Source organism: Buteo buteo, chromosome 5 (genome assembly GCF_964188355.1).
Source record: "Buteo buteo chromosome 5, bButBut1.hap1.1, whole genome shotgun sequence".
Lineage (NCBI taxonomy): Eukaryota > Metazoa > Chordata > Aves > Accipitriformes > Accipitridae > Buteo > Buteo buteo.
In genome coordinates, this window is record NC_134175.1 from 29,725,976 (window position 1) to 29,748,196 (window position 22,221).

At 43.1% G+C, this 22,221-nt stretch overlaps 1 protein-coding gene across 2 annotated transcripts in view; it reads left to right on the plus strand.

The window, feature by feature from the left end:
• The window catches only part of CHN1 (chimerin 1), a 106,477-nt gene that overhangs the window by 60,160 nt on the left and 24,096 nt on the right, over positions 1 to 22,221 (plus strand). The window contains exon 8 of one of the 2 annotated variants that reach the window (XM_075028409.1): positions 14,155 to 14,232. The exons of the other annotated variant lie outside the window; for it this stretch is intronic. Coding sequence (XP_074884510.1) covers positions 14,155 to 14,232 — 78 coding nt within the window. The remainder of the gene's footprint in view (positions 1 to 14,154; positions 14,233 to 22,221) is intronic. 2 annotated transcript variants of the gene reach the window in all.

Consider the following 22,221-nt stretch of genomic DNA (forward strand, 5'->3'; position numbering starts at 1 on the left):
TGCACAATGCAATTGCTCACCAACTGATGCCCAGTCAGTTCTTGAGCAGTGATTCCTCCCGGCCAACTCCCCCCAGTTTATATACTGGGCATGATGTCATATGGTATGGAATACCCCTTTGGCCACTTTCGCTCAGCTGTCCTGGATGTGTCCCCCCCTTCCAGCTTCTTGTGCCCCTCCAGCCTTCTTGTTGGCTGGGCATGAGAAGCTGAAAAATTCTTGATTTGGTATAAATGCTACTTAGCAACAACTGAAAACATCAGTGAGTTATCAGCATTCTTCTCATACTAAATCCAAAACATAACGCTATACCAGCTACTAGAAAGAAAATTAAGTCTACCCTAGCCAAAACCAGGACAATGTTACTTTCTGCTTTTTCACGTAAGTGTGGCTCTTTTATGATCTGGCATGTGAAATGTGTACACAAAGATGAAGTCTTTAGAAAGTCCAGTATCTAATTATGCTGAGACAGGCAGCTGCCATGTGAAATCAGGGGGTCTGGTCTCTCAGGCTCACAGACCAGACCCTCAGCAAAGTGTGAGGAGTAATTACGCTCAGTGTATGCCCTGTGCCTGATTGAGCCTTTTGTAAAATGAATAGTGTACATAACTGTTAAAAAGGCTGTAAAGCAGTACAGTTGCTGTGCAATTAAATCTGAAGAATACTGGTTGTGTTGCTACTGATAAAATGAAACCATTAGCAATGAATAAGCTATTATTGTTTTCCCGTGTTTCTCAGTGTTTTGAGGTAAGTCAGTGTGAAGCCCTCTACCATCACCAGCAGTTCTTCCAGGGTTTCTAATGCTTGGTGGTTTGCATCTGGTTACATTTTTAATGCCTTTCAAAAAGTACCGTATAGCCTTAGCTTCTCTTAATGTACCCTGGCAGAAGTTTCCTTCCTTTTTAACTGGGATAGGCTAGTGCAAGGAGGATCGCAGGGAGGGAGGAAGGAATCTCCCTTAGCTCTTGAAGAGCCAAAAATGATAGCTTTCTTTGGGTGCTCTTCAAGGCGAGAGAGATTTTTCCCATCCTGGTGGACCTTAGTATATGGGACACAGGAATAAATGTCCAGGTCAACTCCTGATGAGCAATGGAGAGCTGTCATGGCTTCAGTCCTAACACGGTGTAGGAGTCTGCTGCTTACCTTCCCTGTGGGCCTTATACTTGAGGTTTCCAGAAGGGCTGCCTAGATATATGGCAGGGAAGCCTCATAGTCATATGTAAGGAAATTATAAACTTTTTTAAAAACAACCAACCCTGTGGTTTCCCTTGACTTTTTATGCCTTCTCACAACTGAATAATCCATGCAGTGGCCTCAGAAAGGAGAAGGTGGGTCTCTTTCAGAGCAGTCTCTAAAGCAAGCACGTGGTTGTCATTTACTGCTTATGCAAAGAGCTTCGTGGACAGTGAGGGACTGCAGTGGGTTGCTGGCTGGCAGCTCCCTCATTTGTTGTTCTCTTTCCTTAGCTGTGCGAGTTTTGAGTCTTTTTTTTTTTTTAACTCCTCCTCCCATCTGGCATCTCCTAATTATTTTCTATTACTAATCACTTCTACAGGAAACAGACTGGACTGTTGAATTAAGAGCCCTATAAAAGGATAATTTTGTTATTTACAAGTTTCTTACCTCACTTAGACTTTATAACGTGACACTGTATAGCTGGTGATAATCACCTTGGGCTATGATTGTGTCTAATCCCATAAACTAGGCAGGGTCAGGTCTGGTCACTAGTTGAGTTGAACATGAGAGTCCCAAGGAAAAGCCAGGGTTGCAGAAAGTGGAGTTGGTAGCCCCTTTGGCTGTGAACTAATATCTGACATGTCTTCTGTTTTATACTCTCTGCAACTCTGTATCCTGCATAAATCTGTGCTAAGAGGCTGACTACCAGGGGATTTCTCCACTTACGTCTACCATTATTCAGATAAGCTCCGTTATCCCTTACTGTTTGCAAGGGGTGGGGTGGGGTGTTTTTTGTTTAGATGGGAGGGAGGAAAGCATTTTACATTGGTTGCCGTTTACATGCTCATAAGTACAAATACATGTCATTTGGCACATGTACAACGATGGAAAGGACATGGAGCTGTGGCGGTCTGGTGTGTCAGACCCCGTTTGGTTAGAGAAACCCCTGATAGGCAGGCACATCTGCTCCCCTAATAATTGCTCATTCATAAGTGGCTACCAAACCCTTAAGACCCATAAAGAGTGAAATGCTTGTTTTAGAAGTGGTAGCAAAAAAAGAAGTAGTTAGAGGTGCCTAAATGAAGTATTAGACTGTGAAAGAAAAAAAGAACAACCATTTATCCTGTGGTTAATGTCACAGAAGCTGATCTGTTCTAGTCCTTGTTTCATTCCTTTTAATCTTTCACGAGAAAAAAGATATTTTCAGATAAAACTTCTCATGCTTAGTTTTAGTCTCTAGCTGAATGTTTTTCTTTTCTGAATTTGAACAAAGTAAGGAGAGCAGTTTTGTTACTAAGCTCAATAAACTGCTTGCTCTTATTACTTCAAACCTGTCACACTCGTCATCAGCGAAGACAGCAACTCTTGACAGTTTTGCAAAGTCTTCCTTTGATCATTAACTTTTAGAACATTAACATTTTCCATATTTAACCTTTTTTCTGCATGGCATCAGCAGTTAGAAACAGTGTTGCTTCTGGCATTCACTGTTCCTACAGTCCTAATGTTTAAGCAAGGTAACAATCATCACGCCGAATAATCTGATTTTCGGTTGATGAACAGTTGTTGCGCTAATCCTCGTCCTTTTAGTACTGATATTCCTCACACCCATACAACTTCCAAGATAACTACAGGATAATGTGTTTCTAATCGTGAAGTTCATATTATAATGCACTTAGACTGTATTGCTTTTTTGTGGGGATTATTATTGCATTTGGTTAGAGCTGCAGCAGTTTGAAATAGTTTGCCTAAGGAACATTAGAGCTAGTATCACAAAGTATAATGTTCTCTATTAAACCTTAGTCATATGTGTATGTGATTTCCAATTTGTGAATTAGATTAGTAGTACTGGGAGGCAAGCAGCTTTTCTCCTTCCTGAGAGAAGAGGGGAGGAATACTGTGAAAATATGAAAGGCTGTATTCCCAATTTCCATTTTGCATGTAATGATGAAATATTTTAAAAGCTCTATACTTTATATCATGTATCAAATAGTTTATTGGTTGAAGATCTCTGATGATTTTACATTGCTGGAAAAGTCTTGAAGCATTCCCAAAGTTAATGTGATAGTGAATTACATTTGCATTCAGGCATTTCTGTGAATTGGCTGATGATTAAATTAATGACGTGTTTCATACAAATGCACAAAAATTTCAAAAAGTACCATGTGTTGTTATCTTTCACAGAATTTGAAGTGCTCAGTCTCTTAAGTGACAGCTTCTCATTCACTCCAGCTTCCAAATCCTTGCTAGCGTTTGCCGCAGCGCTGCAGCCTGGTGCCTGGAAGCTGCCTATCACTTTTGTCACACACTGGAGTTCTCAAGGCAGACTTACTGCACAGCAAGTTGATAGTGCCAAGAGCTTACTGGATAAATTTTTTTTAATGGGCCTTATGGGTTAATTCTCTTGGGCAATTTTTATTGTTGAACATTCAAACAACCTCAGTGTTAGAAATCTTATGTGCAGTGTCACTTAAAGTGCTAGCTGATGGTGGCAGTACAAATAAAAAATTGCCCTGTAAGATGAGATGAAAAACATGACTAAGAAGAAAGCAGTTGTGCGGGATAAACATTTTGTTCATTGCCAATAATTTTATTCTTTGTGAATGAATTTAAGAAGTGGAACTATACCCCAAACTTAGTCTTTTAGCTTCGATGTGCCCTATACTCAAAATAAGAGCTTCTCTCCAAAGATCATATTATGCCTCTGAAATCCCAAATGTCAGATCTTTGAGTTACTGATTGGGACTTAGGACTAGTGTATTTCATTTCAACTGAAAATAGCCATCAACTAAACATTATGTTGTAAGAAAACACAGGCTCACTGGGGAAAAAAAAAAAACAAAACCAAAACAAAACAAAAACCCAAAGTCCCTCCTGTGTAACAGAAGTTGTATAACCTGTCCACATGCCAGTGCCTGCTTCTCCCCCAAAAAGTAAATAATCTGCATAGCCCAAATTTATGATGGGGAGTTGCATTGCCAGCCCCATTTTGAGTCATTCAAAATGATTCAGTTTTCCAATCAAGACATTATTTAAATTTGTTTCAAAGATGCTGGGTTTGACCATTTGAGACAATGGTTTCATGAATGCCTGTCTTAAGTAAGAATTTTTAACAGTTATAGCTTCCTCTAGGGAAATGGTTTGCTTCCTGCTCTTATATGAAAATTTTCATGGCAGAGGCATTTTAAAATGCTAATTAGGAAACTAAGAGGGAATAAATAGGAAAGATGAACCATATGTGGAACAGGAGAAATGAGAAAATTGGAACACTGGTCAACAGAATGTAAAATGAGCCTTTTCTGAGAATGTGATCAGGGATTAGGAGATTTTATGGGTGGCAATAAGCTGATAATTTGATAATAACTGATAATTTGACTTTGGGAGCAGAGTATAATTCCACTGCCAATTCCACTCTGTTTCATTCATTGCAGGTTTCACATCAGTCCTGATTTAAATAGAGATTTATGCAAGGATAGTGGGAGCCTACATGAGAGACTTGAAGGATGATCAGCCTGCCTCATTTTCTGAGTTTGCCTAATTGCATTGTATAAAATGAATGTAGAACTTGACCCGCAGCGCTGGTGCAGCTATACCCAGGGACACACATGCACCTAGAAAACTGGTCATCAGGGTCTGCAAGGAGTGCTGATGGACACTGGGGGTTACCTCATTTTATAATTTTTCTGCAGTGAGGTGGTCCATGAGCAGGTTTTCACCATTATACATTTTGCAAGAATGTTGCATGTCCATGTCACAACTCTAGTATTCCTTCAGGTTAAAAATTGTTTTCACCTTGATTAATGGGGTTGAATCAAGTGATAATTAAGGATTAGGAGACTTTGCACTCTTAGTCTTATTTATGCTAAATAAGTATGATTATGGACTGAAAGTATGTTGAAGAAAGAAACTGTGACAGCACATGTATCATAGCAACATAGCTTGTTCAGGAAGAAGTGGATGGATTCAAAATAGAGGATGTGCCAAAGGAGCAGGTGTAGTCTGAAATACAAAGAGTGTTTAGAAATTAATGAGCTGCAGTTTTCAATTGTAACATACATTGAATTACTCTAAATTGAATTACGGTGTAGAACAAAAAAGGCTGATATTAGACACATTAGACTGCCAGACAAGACTAATGTGAAATGAATATTATACATCAGGTAATAAGACACAAAAAGATATTTCCATACCGCTTGCCCGTTTTATACCAGTAGCCAAACTCCTGTTACTTGAGGATTAAATGAAGAAAAAACGAACTGATAAATACAATAATAGAAAGACCTTGTGGATTACATGATTGTAGTTATCCCTAAGTGTATACATTTTCAGTTACAAGAAGATACAGAGGCCTATTATAAAAACTGCTCTTATCAATATGATTCTTAAATGGATATCATAAAGAAAGTGTTGTAAATTGTTTATTTCATGAAGTTTGGCCGCTGTTAACATTTCCTTGCTATGAGACGGGTAAGGTTCCTCATCAAAGGATACGGTTAAGCTTTTCGACACGCCTTCTCTTTTTTTTTTTCCTTTTATTTGAGGAAATCCTTATAACAGTGTGGTTCAGATGAGAAATAAACTATCACCAGTCCCTTGTGGTTTCAGAAGATTAGTCTAACAGCCTGTTTTCTCTTATGATACTTAAATGTAGTGTATTAGTAACAAAGAGCATTTGCCAAAAGAGTAGCATTCATGCGGCTGCCAATTTGCATTACATTTTGACTGTTATCACTCCTATAGAGCACATTGTCTTGTGGTATTTATAAATGACTTTTAAGGTCTTTTTGGAATACAGTCTGCCTTGACGTGTGACAAGTCAAGAGGCTTTTGCTGGAGTGACCCCACTCTGCAATGAACGTCAATCGTGCCTCGGTCACAACGGCACGGTTCCCTGCAGGCCAGCAAGGAAGCACGCTACAGACCAGGGAAGGGAAGAAAACACGATGCTGTTAGCTGAAATAGAAAATGCTGACTAAATGGGAGTGAGCCGGGGAAGCTGCTGAGGAGCAGGCTCTGCGTGTTGCTGGCCAGTGTGAGGGTTGCTCCCTTAGGCAGAGCTCCTTGCTCCATCAACTCCTCTTCCCATAGGTCTCATAGCTGCAAGACAGACCTCTCTAGCCCGATCTAGCACTGCGTAACAGTGTAATAGTTAACTTAAACTGTGTGAGTAGTCCTTCCAGTCTCTCTGCTTCTGCCTTTCCTGGGGAGAGGAGTACCTGGCACAGGCGGCTGCCTTAACTCCCAGTTTAGCTTACCGCCTCCATGGCCCAGGCTCCTCGCGGGAGGACAGGAAGATAGGATGGACCAAAACCAAAACCGTGATGGATGGAAGGTGGATGGAAAGGACTGAAAGCAAAGCTGTAAAGGACAGGCTTCATCTGAAGGACTTATTGGAGACAAATTCTGGTGTTTTGTGATGCTTTTCTCCTTGCTCATGAACTGTCCTGCACACTTTGCCCAGGAACAGTGATGCTGCCAGCCCCCTGAGGCAGGGAGGTGGCATCTTCTGCGCTCTACCAACTCTCGGTCCCCTTCTGTACTTGCTGAGTTCAGCTGGGGTTGGCCCCCTTTTAATGCAGCTTGTTTTCCCGAGAAAAGAATGGGATTGTGGTAACGAGCTGCTGCAAAGCAAGGAAAGAATTGCTGAGGCTGATACCTCAGCTTGAACTCGTGGTCATGGGGAACTGCTTTCCTAGCGACAGTCAGTTAGGAGTGAAAAGAGCTTGTTTCTTCGCTTTCTGGGTAGCTTTCATCATGGTGTTTGATCGGCATATCCTGCCTCAGTGTCACACAGCTTGGTGGCAGCTCAGCTTTTGTGGAGCCATCGTATCTTGCCCCTTGCGCAGGCTGGTAGTCTCTGTCTTTAAGGGAGGGGCTGGAGCAGTCAGTTATTTTAACGGAGGCAGCCAGGGCCACGGGGACGTCCCGTGTCGTTGTCTGCAGGGAAGGGCCCTGTGGCTTCGGCCGGCCCAGGACCAACCAGGGCAAGGCCGGAGCCCCGGCAGGGGCGCAGGACTGCGCCACGTCCCCAGAGCGTGACCCCGTGAGGAAGCGTATTATTATTTATACAGCACAAATGAAGTTGTAGCTATTGCTTGTAAAACCCAGCTCGGCACTGTTATTGATTGTGACATCCACGTCCCTGCCTGTGCGCATTCCCACGTGCCCACGTACACCCCCGCAGTGGTATTTGTACCTGGGGAGTGTGAAGGAAAAACCCAGAATTATCCCCCCTCCTTCAGCAGCCACAGCAGGCTGGTTGCTGACCTCGCTAAAAGCTAAGTTGCTTGAAGTTAGCGAAGTCCTCCAGAACCAGACCAAAAGCATAACTTGTTCCTGGAGGGACTGTGAAATTTTTATTTTATTTTTGCCACGGCTAGATCCATGGTTATATACCAAAATAGCCCCCTCCCTAAGGAAAGAAACGTGTTGTGTTTGCCAGTGAAAAGTACCTTGCTTTTGTGCCACTATCCAAACAGCAAATGTTAATTGTTTCTGTCTTGTCAGTTACTGAGAGGAATGGTCACAGTGGATGCTTTTTGCCAGTGCGCGGTGCCCAACTGTCATTTCCAAAGGCCCATATCGGTAACTGCCCGGAGCAAATCTACAACCCGTCATGCCACTAGGAACAAAATAAGCTGGCTGACCTAGATCCGGATCAGCTGCAGTGACCGGTAGGTTACAGGAGTAAAGCTATGGAAAAACAACTTTTCTGTTGGCTTGCCCTAAGATCTCTCTGCTTTTTTATGAGTATGCTGCCTTGTTATGAAAACAAGGGTACTTCAGGGTATTTCTGGTAAGCACATCAGCGCGAACATAAAATCTTTCCAAATAATGCTAATATGCTCTAATTGTATTGCACAATACAGTGCCAAATGAACTCACTTTTTATGCAGTAGTTTCTAGCAGCAATATTGGGCAACATTTTTTCCATAATTTAAACTTTGGTTTAGATTATTTAATTTTTGTAATTCAACAGTCATACTTTAAACCAAGCCAACACTTTGGCTGAATTTGTTTAATTAAGGTTTTAATTAAAACATTTTTTTTAAAAACTTTTTTTAAAATTCTAGATATAAAAATGTTTATTACCTGCTGTGGAAATCACATGCACTTTGATCAGAAAAAAAAATTCAAAAATATAAATAGCCATTTCTTTAGCTTTTGCAGTAAGTATTTCATGGGAGGTGGGGGAGAAGGTCTGATTTAGTTAGAAGTCAGTCTGTGTGGAAAATTTTGTTAAAAAAAAATAGAACTTTTCTCAGCAGTAAGTTTTCATCATTCAACCATGTCTTAAATCCCAACTCCCCTGTGGGTAACTGTGGACTCAAAGTGGGTTTGTGTGTTGCCTGAAGATCCCAGTATACTTTGAGCATTGCAGGAGCGTGATGCTGTCCATGTGCCAGGTAAACGTGGCTGTGTTGGAATGGCAGCAAGAGAAATCTTGCCGTGGTGGCTGAGACTGCGTGATGGTCCTTCCTATCCAGCTTCTGAGATGTCACCTTTCAGGTTGAACTTCTCTTTTAATAGCATTCCAACCCTCCACTCACACCATTTATCTGTGGGCAGAGGCTATGCCTGGCACTAGCATGTCTACAGGTGAAGAAAATTAAATGAGAACAGCTTATCACCACTTTTAAATAGAAAGTAGAATTTTGGGCTCCCCTTCCCCCCTTGGAACAAGTCTGTGAAAGATATGACTGGGAAAATTATATTTAGCATGGAACAAGCCTCCACCAAGAACAGCATTGAGGAAATTGGGCTCAGTTTCACAATCTGACTGATTAGCTCTTGAAAATCATGTACTGAGCCCATAAAATATGTTCATTAAGTGTTCAGGCAAGGAAGGATTTTCTGAGCATATACATTTGGCTAAGTTAGCCATACAGTGAAACAGAACACGACAGAATATATGGTGGCTAACTGCATAGCAACCCAAATATCTTGTTTCTTGAGATATGTACAATCATCTTTGATTTTTTTAAAAAATGCATGCAATATAACTGCTGGTTAATATTATTATTAAAATACATTCCTGAGAGGGAAGGGATCATATTATATATAAAGTCTGAAACAATAAAGGCATATTTAGTCATAACAACATGAAAATACCATATGAGAATGAAAAGCCTGCAGCGTACTGCACATGCATTCCCGAGACTGAAGAAAACACGATACTGTGTTTGAGAGAGGAGCCAGGTGGTTTTGAAACTAAACACTCCACTGTAGTGGGAATGCACGTGGGCTTCAGGAGGTCTGATCAAGTCTAATCTGGGCATTTTAGGACTTGTGAGCTTAACCTGACTTGAATTTTTCTGGGTTTTTTTTCTGGAGTAATTTTAGTTTATTACTCAACAAATGGGAATGCATTGATTTGCCTTTTTAGAAAGATAATTTGTCCGATGTTGACTGAATTGTGTGACTGGATTAAACTTACGTAATGTGACTTTCAGAGAGTGACTAATTGGAATTTACTGCAAGCTGTGGATGACTTTAAAATCAATTCTGTGGAGTCTTCATAATAAGACTTACTGATTGTGAGATTAGTACCAGAAAATATGCATACATTATCCAGCTAACACTGAGAGCAAATAGTGCTCAAGAAAACAGCTGTTTCTCCCATACCCTGAAGGATTACTCCAGGGGGAAGTACAGAAAGCAGAGTCCCAGTAGGACCTAGACTGAACCACTCTTACAGTTGAGGTTTTAGAACAAATGAGAACATTTGAAATAGCAGGTTACAGTCATCTCCCCCCCCCCCCCCCCTTTAGCCCATGTGTACAATGTAGAACCTCTAAACAGATGTCTTGGTTTAGAGGTTGACGTATTGCTGGGTTTGGTTTTTTAGTGCTTAGGTCACTAAAATGTAAAGGGCTGAGAGGCTGCTCTGGTTGCGTGCTCTGCTGAGAGGTTGCTCAGCTATTACTTCCAGTCATTCCATTTTCAGTTCACCTCAATCCTGTGAAATCACGTCCTTAAATTAAATTTAAAAAAGACATCCCTGCAGTTTCCTTCCTCTTGGAGTCTGCACAGCATATTGCTCCCTACACATGCAATGATTGCAAATGTCTGTCACAAACAATTAATAAAAAAATAAAATCAAGACTTTACTTAGAAAAGGGGAAGGGAGAAGATTTTCCTCCCCAGATTTTACCTCCTCTTCATCCGGTATGGAGCAGACAGTAACTAATAATTATCCCCATTAAGGTAGACTTTAGACAGAGCAAGTTACAAAGATAACTGTTGGAAAATGAAAGGGCTATGGAGAGGAGATTTTGCTGGTGGGTGGGAGTGCAGGAGCTACCGGTGGAGAGCAGGCATTGAATCAAGAGCCAGCCAAGGGTGTCAGAAGAGCAGGACCTGCAGGCTTGCAGGCTGAGAATAGAGACAGCATAGGGCACCTGGAGCAGGAGAGTGCGTCGGGAGAGAACAGCTTCCTGCATGATTTGAGTTGAAACCCCAGGTCCGTGACTTCATTTGTTTGCTCTCAGGGATGGTGACTCATCTCTGCAATGACTAGGGCTACCTGAGGACAGTGGCTGGATCTTTCTTACTTTATTATCTCAGGTACTGGTAAGCTAAAGATCTGGACCTGCCTGATGACCCAAACTGTGGTCAGGAAGGTGTGTACAACAGAAATTTCATTCTTCGTTTTGGTTTTCAAAAGAAAGGAAGTGGGCTGTGTTAAGAAAAGCACTAGCTTGCAATGCCAAACTCCCAAAGTTAGGTGATGGCAGAAAAATGAGCATATGTGTTATAGAATTATGTCACCTGAAACCAGTTGTATGAATTTTAATTACAACACTGTGTTGGGGAAATATATATAAGAAATAGAACAAATATATAGTTTTCATAATTTTTTAGTTGCTAGCTTTATGGCTTTAACTTTCTTTCAGTCTAGGTTTTTGGTGTGCAAAACTATAGTCCATATAGCACATGTGAAGGGCTGTAAGTGTAGTGAGCCCAGTATTCCTATATTTGTAAACAGCAGAAAATGCTTTGCACTGAACAATGGGAAGCTGATTTATGTAAAACCAATAAATAGTCTGAGTTAGATTACTGTAACACAAAGTAATGTTAGAATTAAAATTCATAATCTTGTAACTACTTTCCTGATTATAACGCGTTTTCATAATTACAGCCCTGAGATAGGACCTTTCCCTGTTGGGTAGTTTTGCTTACCTTTTTATTGGCATTCTTAAGATTTAATTTTCCAGGATCGAGAGATCGGTTTCTACTAACATGACTCTAAAGTGCCATTGAAAATAAATCAGTTCTTCAGAATTAGGAAAAAGGAAGCAGACAATTAAGGAATAAGTATGTCAACAAACAAATATGCGCTCTACCAACAATTGAAAGGAAAATTCAGAATGCTTTATCTTGCTTCTTAAATGAAATTATGCAAAATAATAAGGGTTGATTCTGATAGTAAATGTACCCTTGAAAATCGCTGGGTTATTTATTTCCAACAAATTCAGTTTTCAGTTTTCACAATTTGCTTCCTGAGCCTGTTGTCACTCAAAGCTGTTTGGAGAGGATGAATCCTCTGGGGCAGGTTTAGGTCCACCTCATTCCATGAGGACTTTTACCTGATGTAGTTCTTGGGAATGAAACCATGAAGTGGCTTTAGCTAGAATGAAAGGAGAGAACGAGCTTGAAAGCGTGTCTGCTTCCTCCTCCCCCGAGTCCCTACTATTCTCAAACTTCACATAGATGAGGTAGTCAGTTTTTGCCATCTCTTGCTCCTCACCTCATTTTTCTTGATCTCCTATTGCCATGGAGCGTTACACTTAGAAGGGTGCGCAGAAAAATGCAAGGGGGGCATTTATTTACCCGCAGCAGAAATGAGCGGTTAAAAGCAAGACAGGCAGATTGAAGCAGCTGTTGGAAAAGCATTCCTCAATAGGATGGATCTACCAGCCTCCTGTTTGTATTGAAACTGGGAACTGAGCCAGATACTCCAAAGGCCCCTGTATGAGCCACTAATGCCCGACAGCTTCATCCTGTATAATCTATAGCCAGTGTTTTGATTATTAGCTATTAACTTGCATTGCAGATTAGTGGTTGGCGAAGCACATATGTTGATCCTTAATCTCTGCAACCTGGCCCTGTGCTGAAACCCAGCAGATTTTTAAAACCTGTAAGAAGTACTGGGAAGGTACTGGTGGCCATGCAAGGGGACAGAGGAGGGGCTCACGGTGAGCATTGCTCTCAGCCGTATGGGCAGGATGGAGCTAAATGGTAATGCTGTGATCCAGCTGCAAAACGCACACCAATTCCACCCAGAAGCCTGTGACAAACTGTGCTTGTCTTTGGTTGTTACTGAGTCATGAGAGATAAAAATACCTTTGCTGCAGAAGGGTGAGCGGTTGTGGTGCTGCAGCCTGTGGCAAGGGAAGGGAGGGCTGCACTCTTGGCTAGCTGCACGGGAAGGCTGTGCGCTTGGACAAGTGCTCTTGTGCCCTAGACGTCGGGGGGGTGGTCAGCCCCACGGTGTAAATCGCTGCCGTAGTCAGTCAGTCCGTCAGACCAAAGGTCCATTTCTGCAGTCTCTGACAAAGACTGTTCACAAATGCTTGGAGAGCACTAGAAGAAAAAGGGCAGGAGCCGAGTGGCCATCGTGGTGTCCCCTGCCAGCTGTCGGCGTGCAGCTGAGGAGAGCCTCCCTGAGCTGGGCTGCCCTGGTGAGCAGCTCCGGGTGGATATGGCATGGCTTGCCCTGGTCCTGCGTGAGCCCGTTACACTTCGACTCTGGTGCATCCTGTGGCAACGCTTTAACGATGCTGGTGTGGAATGGTGTTTCCTTTGGCTTGTGTGAGGGGTAGCGAGGACCAGATTGTCCCGTGCCCATTTCACCGTCAGTCCAACGGCAGGTTTCGGTCCGATTTGAGACTACGTGTCGTTCACCTTCGGTTAACGTTCAGGAATCCCTAAGGAGAGGCAGCACAGCCACTGGGGTTTGGGTCTTTGGTGGGAAGGGCAGCGTGATGACCTTTGGTGGCATTTGTGTTCACATCCCTACTAGAAGAGGCTGTTAGGTGGCGTGAGTTTGACGAGCCTCTCTTTCTACGAAAGGCATTGAAAAATGGAGTTTTAAAGGAAGAGGGATGAGCATCGACGGTTGCGTTAGCTGCTCCCGGCCTTACCTCCTGGCGCCCACCCCGTGCGGGGCGAGCCGCTTTCCGTCGCGTCCCCTGGGGTCGCCGCATCCGAGGATGCCCCGACCCGCCGCCCCCAGGGGCGAAGAGATGCCATTTTGCGGCGGTGCGTGACTCATCCCTCGCTGACAGCCCTCCCGCTGGTACCCCTCCGCCGGGGGGAGAGCAGCGCTGCCCGCCTCGCCGGGGCTCCATTGGCTGCGGCCGCCGGGGGGCCGCGGGGCCGCCCCCGCCCGGCCCCCGCCCCGGGGGCGGTGCCGCGCCGCGTCCCTCCGCCGCGTCGCCCCCCGAAACGGGCAGCGGGGAGGGAGGAGGGCGCCGAGGGAGGCGCGCGTCCCCCCGCGGCCCCGCCGCCGGCCGCCGATGGAGGGAGAGGCTGCGGGCTGCGCCCCCCCGCCGCCGGCCGCCGCACGTGCCCGGCCCGCCGGCCGCCCCCCGGCAGGCCTGAGCCCCCGAGCCCGGATCGAAGCGGGGGAACCCGCCTCGCTGGGTTAGCCGCGCGGCGAGCGAGTGCCCTGCCATGGCCACGCCGCCCCTCCGAGCCGTTTAGGTGCCCGAGATGGTCCTTTCGGGTTCCGCGAACCGAGCCTGATAGAGAGAGGGCGCAGATCGGCCCGGGGGGCCGCTCCTCCTTCCCGTCCGCTCCAGCATGCCGTCCAAAGAGTCCTGGTCAGGGCAGAAAGCGAGTAGGTCTGCGGTGCACAACTCGAAGCAGGAGAGCCGTCAACAAGATTTACTGATAGCGGCCTTGGGGATGAAACTGGGTACTCAGAAGTCGTCTGTGACGATCTGGCAACCGCTTAAACTCTTTGCTTATTCGCAGTTGACATCGCTTGTCAGAAGAGCGACTCTGAAAGAAAATGAACATATTCCAAAATACGAGAAGATTCATAACTTCAAGGTAAGAAATTACGCTGCTGCTTTCCTTTTAAGGCACGGGGGCTACAGGTTTTACTTTAACGTGGGGTCCGCTGTTGCAAGGAAGTAATATATATGCAGGCTATCACTTTCTGGGAACTCGGATGCCTCAATTGAATCTCATGGCTAGTTAAATCAATTAGGCATCTTTAGAACGTATCAGCAGAAGAACGAGGATTTTGTTGTTGATTGCTTGTGTGCGTGTTTTTGTTTCACTGAGATTTTCTGTATCTAGGTTATCTCTTTTTATTTAGAATTGTTTTATACTGAGAGAGATGCTAAAGGTGAGAAAAACTGGCAAAGTTTTCTTTCAATTCAAACGAATGTAGTTCAGTTTTACTTATGTTGATATGATGCCAAAAAATCTTTTAGACCTGTGATTAGAGGATTAAACTGATTTTATCTCAGTTTGTTGCTGGTAAATAGCTTTGGAGGTAAGAAGCATGTTTTACTGCATCTGGATTGAGCAGATGGTCTGCATTTCCCTTAGTTCCTGGCTTTTCTCCTGTGTTAATGAATTGAGTGTGTTGAAAGCAGCATGGCTTATACCATGGGGCTATTGGAGCCGCTGGCATTAGCAACTGTCTTGAGTTTTAATAAAATTTACTTAGTCTTCTATGTAGCTTCTAATTATTGTTTTAATTATTTTGAATAAACGATGCTCTTTGGTAAGAGACATGTGTCCATACAACATATGCATGTTTTGTGTCTGTATCTGTAATAAGTGTCCAGTAAGGATTTAGTAATTTAACCTTTTGGCAGTCAAATGCATTGCATAATAGGCAGTCTTTATTTGTAAGACTAAGTGAATTGGTGTTATACTGAATTCCTGTAGACGACAGTACGAACTTCATATATACTACCTGAAGCCCAGATTTTATCTTTAACGTGTGGGGGTTTTTCCCCCGTGTAGCTTTGGCTTTTATTTATTTTTAGGAGAAGGGGAAATCTTTAATATCATACAGGTATCTGATGATATAAGCATCTGTTAATTGTCTCTTATTTTCAGTTTTTATTTCCATCACATGCATGTGCATGTGTGAATGTACACATGTGTGCACATATGTATATTTACCTGTCGTCCATCTGATTTTGTTTAAACCACCTTCTGGCTTTTGAGTTCAGATAACCACTAAAATTGGAAACTCTGTATGATGAGGATGTTTTGTTTGACTTGGGTTCTTCAGTAAAGCATGAATTTGAAAACCATGTACAAAACGTTACATAAAAAAGTGTTTTACATGAACACTTGGCACAAAATAATCCTGCTGGCTGTCAGTTAAATGCAGAGCATTTTTTCACAGGCTCCTGAGGTGTCCTAGAGATCTGAAATGTCTTGCAACTTCCATTTGTTCCTTAGAGTTTGGAGATACTTCTTGCAGATGCCAGCAGATAGCAATTTTCCATGTATTACAGTGTATGTAGGATAATACGTATTTAATTTTGTGCACGTTTGTATTCCTTAGTTGATTTCCTGTAACAGCCTGAAACATGTCTGTTTTGAAAATAATCCGATAACCTGATTTTCATTGGTTTGGGTTTCTTTATTTGTTTTTCTTCCATAAACTGTTTCTGGAAAGTTTGGAAGTGAGTTTTCCAGTCTTTTTTCAAAAACAAACTGTGTGTCTGATCCAAGGTCATAGCTACAGCACAAACTTTCCGCACAGATTGTTTTCTTTATAATAGTTGTGCTGTAGTTCCTTTATACATGCAGTTGCCAGAAAAATATGCCTTGAGAAGTAACTCTTTTCTCAAGTCAGTGAAATGGAGTCACCTTACACAGATAATTTTTGCTATAAAAAAATAGAGGGTAACAAGCCCCTTGCCCCTTAAAGGGTGTGCAGCAACCAACCTACCCACTGAAGGAATGCTGCTGGCATTCACAAGCTCTAAATGTGGTCGCTGTCCCATTTTTAAAGAAAATAACCATAAGCCCTTCATAATTACTGCGTTATGGATCTGAAATGAATGGCCATCATTAGCTCATGTGCTTCTCTCCTTTATCATTCCTTGCATGTGTCAAATTTTTCTTCTCGCACGTATAGACGTCACGATTTAAAATGTCTGCAGAAGTCTCCTAGGTTGCCTGCCAGGCAGCAGATGTGCCACCTGTGTGGGAAAGAAGGAACTGTCAGGCCCAGAGTCTTGAACCTAGACTTCTGAAACAAAACAAGAAAAAACAACCCAGAAATGAAATACATTTATGTAGTTCAGCTAAGCAACAGTGACTGCTGTCCCCAGAGGCTCCACCAGCAAAAAGGAGGGCGCACGCCGCTTTTGTACTTCTGCGGCTAATCCTCTCTTCGTTATACAGGCATGAGGCAACAGGTAGGGATGCCTAACCCTTTTCCCGGCTGCTTCTTTGATCAGTCACAGTGCTAGTCACACACATGAAGGGGTCTCAGAAATCCTTTTATACTGCAAATGCTGTAACATCCCAGCAGAGGGAGGAGAAGTGAAGAATCATTAATGCAGGACAACTAGCGCTGTTGTCTTGGAGAAGGGAAGAAGACAGCAGTAGCCGCTCTGGAGGCGGGCTGGGGTCAGCAAATGCCCAAAAGCCTTGGCCACAGGTTCGGAGACCTTAATTCTCCCTCTGCCCCTACACCTTCTGTCCCCGTGGGATGGGTAGGTGGGGACGCAGGTGGAGTTTGGACCCTCAGACTCTGTTGCCACCAGCAAAGCTCAGGTAGAGGAACATGGTGGCAGAAGAGCAGTGTGGTGATGGTCCTCATGGGGCTGCAGATGCCTAGGTAGGGGGTGAGCCCAAAAGCAACTTTTAACTCTTTAAATCGTCAAGAGGTCCCCTGAATAAATCCATTAATCTGTGTTTTGCTCCAAGGGTTGTTGAAAGAAGAATGTAAAGATGGTTCTGCTAGGAGTGATGACATGGCTGAGTTTTTGAAAGGTTTTAATCTTATTTAAATCTGCTGGAATGTGAGTTGTCTCCTGCCTGAAGTGAACAGGCTGGCTAGCCAGCATGACAGGGAGCTCGGTGGGCAGACCTGGCCAGTAATGATCTCCAGCTCCGTAATATTCTCCTGACTGGGGAGGTCTCGTCTCTCATGAGCACATCTCAAATGCAAATACAGAGTGGCTGAATTGTCTTAAATTAATCTCTATAAGTAAAGAAAGGGATGATGATTTATAAATGTCAGATCTGATTGAGTTTTTAATACCTATTCCTCAGGATGAGAGCTAGGTATTAAAAATATTTTATTTTTTTAAGCGTATTTGGGCTTTTTCTAATTTATAAAAAGTTTTCAATTAATATTTCTGTGTTATCCTCTATAAATCTAATATAAAAGATTAATTTTCTGTTAATTCAAATATATCAGCTAAAAGAGATTGATGTTGTTCAACACAGGATTTTATTTAGCTCTAATTGAATAATGGGATTTGAAGGTGAGCTGGGACTGTGAGTGTGACTTGATTGGGTCTGTCTATTTGCATATTTGATTTCTTTTGCTTTCCCTCCATATACTCTGCTTTTCTCAAATCGAGCACGCTGAATGAGATCTCCTGTAAAATGAATCATCAGGCCAAATCAGGACAGTCACTTCACCATCCTCAAAATTTCAGCCCCACCTTCTTTCACAGAAAGGCTTTTCCTCTCTTTCAGTTTCTTACCTGTTACAGGGAAGAAATTTCCCCCCACTCTCTGGTACGCACGTATCTGCATGGGGGTGTGTGCGATGGATATCAAGTTTGTTCTTCCATCCAGTGTAGATGAATAATAGCATCTTCTATTTGGAAGCTCTGAGGGATCTGTGGCGTGCTCTTTCAAGTGCTGACAAGGAGCATAGCTGAAGCCAGTGGTGTTACTTTCTTACAAAAAGAAGCTTTATTATAGGGGAAAGTTCTGTAAAATTTCATAGAAGTGGACAGGGTAGATTTATGCCTAATTGTTCCCATAAATTTATTCTACAGCTGGACTCTACCAATAAGAATGCTTTTTTCTGTCACTTATAAATCTCATATTTGCTTATCTTGTCCCCAAAATGCAACAGCTGTGACAACTTGTAAATTAAAATACAATTTCTTACCTAGCTGATATCTGATCCATTCAATTATTTTAAGGGGAGGAAGCAACTGGGCACCTCCTGGGCAGGCAGGTGAAGCAAGAGCTTCAGGCAACAGCAGGAACCTCAAATTTGAGGGGAAAAGGGGCCTGTGGCAAGGTGCCATGTGGATTGAAACAGTCCGGGTTGGTTTTCGAGAGGAGCACCGGGGGAGCTCTGGGTTGGGATGTGTGAGGTGGGCTTTAAGCCAAAGGACTTACACAGCAGGGGAATCTGAGTTGGGTTTAAGGTTACCCCATCTCTTCTCTCTCTGGTGAGGCAGTTTTTGTTAGGGTACTAAACACACAGGATGCCCCTTGCTCAGTCCTCCGGACTTTCCCTCTTTGCATCTTCTCGTCTCTTTATCTCCCCCCTACATTCCATAGTTTCTTGCTGTTAAAAAAAAAAAAAAAAAAGAGAGAGACAGGCCTAATGAGGTGCCTTCTGCACTGAGTCCATCCTTACCTGACATGGAGCATCTTCTGCACCTCCTCCCCACTGGTGCCATGCTTTGGACCTGGGCACTGACGTCGTTCCTTTGCGGGCTGTTTGTGTGGGGTTGGAGAAGACAGTAAAACTGTGCTTGAAAAATGTTAATGGCAAGGAGGGCAGTCATGGAAGAGGAGCATTAGCTGGGATGTTATGGGATGATAGCTTAAAAGGAAGAGGAAGGGGAACATTTGAGATTAACAGCAAGAAATATCCTGGGTGGTGAAACTTGTTAGTCAGTGCAATAACCTCCCCATCACTTGGCAAATTTAAAATAAGCCTGGACAAAACACCTTAAAGGTCTTCATTCCCCTCCAGCTTTTGTGACTCATGGGCCCTGAGGAATTTTTAGCTCCCTTAGCTGATTATAGGTATTCCTTCAGACACCTCTTGTTCCTGATGACTTGAGCCGGCGGAGCATTCTGCAGGTGTTTCGTAACTGCCGATAGTCCAAGGCATAAAACCACTCTTCTGCCTAGATTAGTGCCGTGGTGCTTCACTGAAGCAAGAAGGTGTCCGTGCCTGTCAGAGCTGGACTGAAATCTGTGTTTCCATGCATCATTTGCCCTAGGATATTGTCTCATTTCTCCCTTGCTCTTCATGAAATAGATATGTCTCCAGAAGACTATTTTTCGCTATCTTTCTGTGCAGCATTTGGTACTGTCATGCTGTTTCTTAGTCACTATCTTACTAATGCCTGAGACGGCACAGTCAATTAACTGTAATAAATAACAGTTGCAAGGCTGTTTGGTGAATCTGTGAACATTCAGAACATAATTCCCTTTCAAGCCAACGCTTCTTCCAGGGAGGAGAGATGCTTTTCCACGGTTGCTTAAGCCAAGTCAGCAGAGATGCCGATGAGTCTTGTTTGTTGAGATTCCTCATCTCTCTCCTCGACCGAAGCAACATCCTGGCTTTCTCTTTGAGGATGACCCATTTGAAAGGCCGAATGGGGAGCTCTGGAGCAGAGACAATGTGCTTTCCCACAAGTCACTGGGGGAAGAATATAGCCTTAAATGTGCACAAAAAGTGATGGCTCAGGTGAGGACCAGCCTTTACTGGAAAGGCTTTCCCAGTTTAGACAGGCTCAAGCATCACTTTAATGGAGAGACTGCTGATTTTAACAAGAGTTACTCTGCCAGTGAAATTTGTACTGCCTTCTTTGAAACAAATAAGGTAACCTGGCCCTGGCCCAGATTTTACCAGTGTAATTGCATCTGTGCTAGGTGCTTTGCTAATGTAAAAAGTCACAGCAAATAGTTTCCATGCCAAACCTTATTATTCTAACAAGAGCTGCTCAGCAAAGCTGTGCTTAAACACTGGGAAATGGGGAGATGGAAAGTGCAGAAGAAATGCTGCATAAAGACCAGAAACTATAACAAACTCTTACTATATTAAGCAAAGCCCTCTTTCTGTGACTTCCAACATGAACTTGTTTCTATTTCTGATCTTCGGAAAACTGGGGCAGATGCCGATTTGGGGTAAATTGGTCTAGCTCCACTGAAAAGAGGATACTGATTTTTTTATTAGGTACAGACCTGACGCTGAACATATTTTCAAAACATCTTTAAGTAAGTCACTGTACTCAAATGAATATTCAGAAAAAGAGCTGGGTGCCTCTAGCACAGTCCCCAGGGAGAGTCTCTGCCCATTCTCACAGATAAGAAAACCTCAGGAAATTTGATGTTTCTTTTAGACTCCTAGTACTTGAGGGAAAAAAATGTTCAAAGGCAGGGAAAATATCTGGAGAACAAAGCTGAAGAAAAACTTCCACAAAACTTCTGAGAAGATCTCATCAGCTCTATGTTGTTGCTTCAGAAACTCATGGTGTATTATAAGACAGTTCAAGCCAGGAAAGCTTTTAGGTATTGATGGATTTTAGTCTCCTAAGGTATTTATTTAATGTTACTTCTACTTTTTTGGAAAAGCCAGGGCTTTTCCAAAGCAGATTCCAAATAGCACAATATTATTTAACCCTTTCTGGTTTCTTAGTGCTAGTCGCTGAATTCAAGCTTTGCCTCTGTTTGGGGGGGGGGGAAGCCTTTTTTCTAAATCCTTAATTTATTGAAGCTGTAATGCATTCCCGCCACACCAGTAGTTTTGTGAGTCCCCAGATGTGGATCCTGTGAGTATTCCCTGTGGACAGCCCCAAGAACGGATCAGCTCATGTCTGTGGTGAAGCTTAGAAATGCTCTGCTGGGGAGGACTGGGAGTTTGCCTCAAGGAGCACGTAGCGCATGTCATGCTTTCTCACCATCAACAGCTTTACCTCCAAATTAGCATCATTGCAAAAGCATTTCTTTAGGAATCTTTTAGGGGTTTATAGTCTATATTCATCATTACATATATTATATTTACATCATTACATATAGCATATGTAGTATGTGTGTAAATATATGCAATTTTAATTCTAAGGGTTTTATTCAATTTTCACCTCTAGTTTCAGAATTTTTTGCATGAACACAGCTATCAAGTAGCTTGGGCCTGAAATAAAATGGACGATGTTCCAGTTTCTAGATAGCAATTTAAAGAAAATCTGCTATTCCATCCTGAAAGAAAGGTGGCCATTTTCATTGAATTTGCAAGCAAAAAAAGCCAACAACCTGCTACTCTCCATCTTTTTTGCTTTGGCTCTTGTAGAGCATGACCTAACCACAATTTCCAGTTGTTCCCATCTCTGCTGACATGATCAGCGCAAACCAGAAAGCAAACAAGACGTGACAGCGCTTCTGGCTCCATGTGGGTGAGGACCTGGAGAAAGGTTTGCCTGCTCAACATTGGTGTCAGTGTACCCACTGGCAATAACGATGCTATTTATACTCCATGCTCTGAACCATGCAGTGTTCAGCCAGCATCTCTCCTCTCAAGAGCTGCTGGACAAAGTCGTTCGGGTGGTCCCAGACTGGCTCCCCACAGGTAACACCCCAGCTGGTCTAGGCAAATCAGCTCTTGTTTTGGAGAAGGTATGTTCCAATGGTCTCAGTTACTGTCATTTCTGTTACACCTTTGCATGAAAGCTATTATCTTGCAGATACGGCTCTGCTGTGTGGGTTGTCATGGCAGTCTTTTTGCTTCTCAGATTACTCATCAGCAGCAATATTTGCCTCACAGGAGGAATATCATGTGCTAGAATATTGGGAGTGGTTGAGACCCTTATTTTAGAGGCACTATCTAATCATCGTAATATATGCAATGATTAAATTGAAGCATTGCCCAAACTGATAGTTGAGTCGATTGGCTTTCTCACTGATACCTCTTCTGTACCCTTCGCATCCAGGCAATCTTTGCCTGGACCAGGGATGGATGGAAAGGGCGTGCGTGTTGGGTGCCAGCACTGGTACGTTCAGTGCCTGATGAAATCAGCTGTGACAGGGAAGACAGACGTTAATAATACAGGCTGAGCTCATAATTTTAATTGAGAC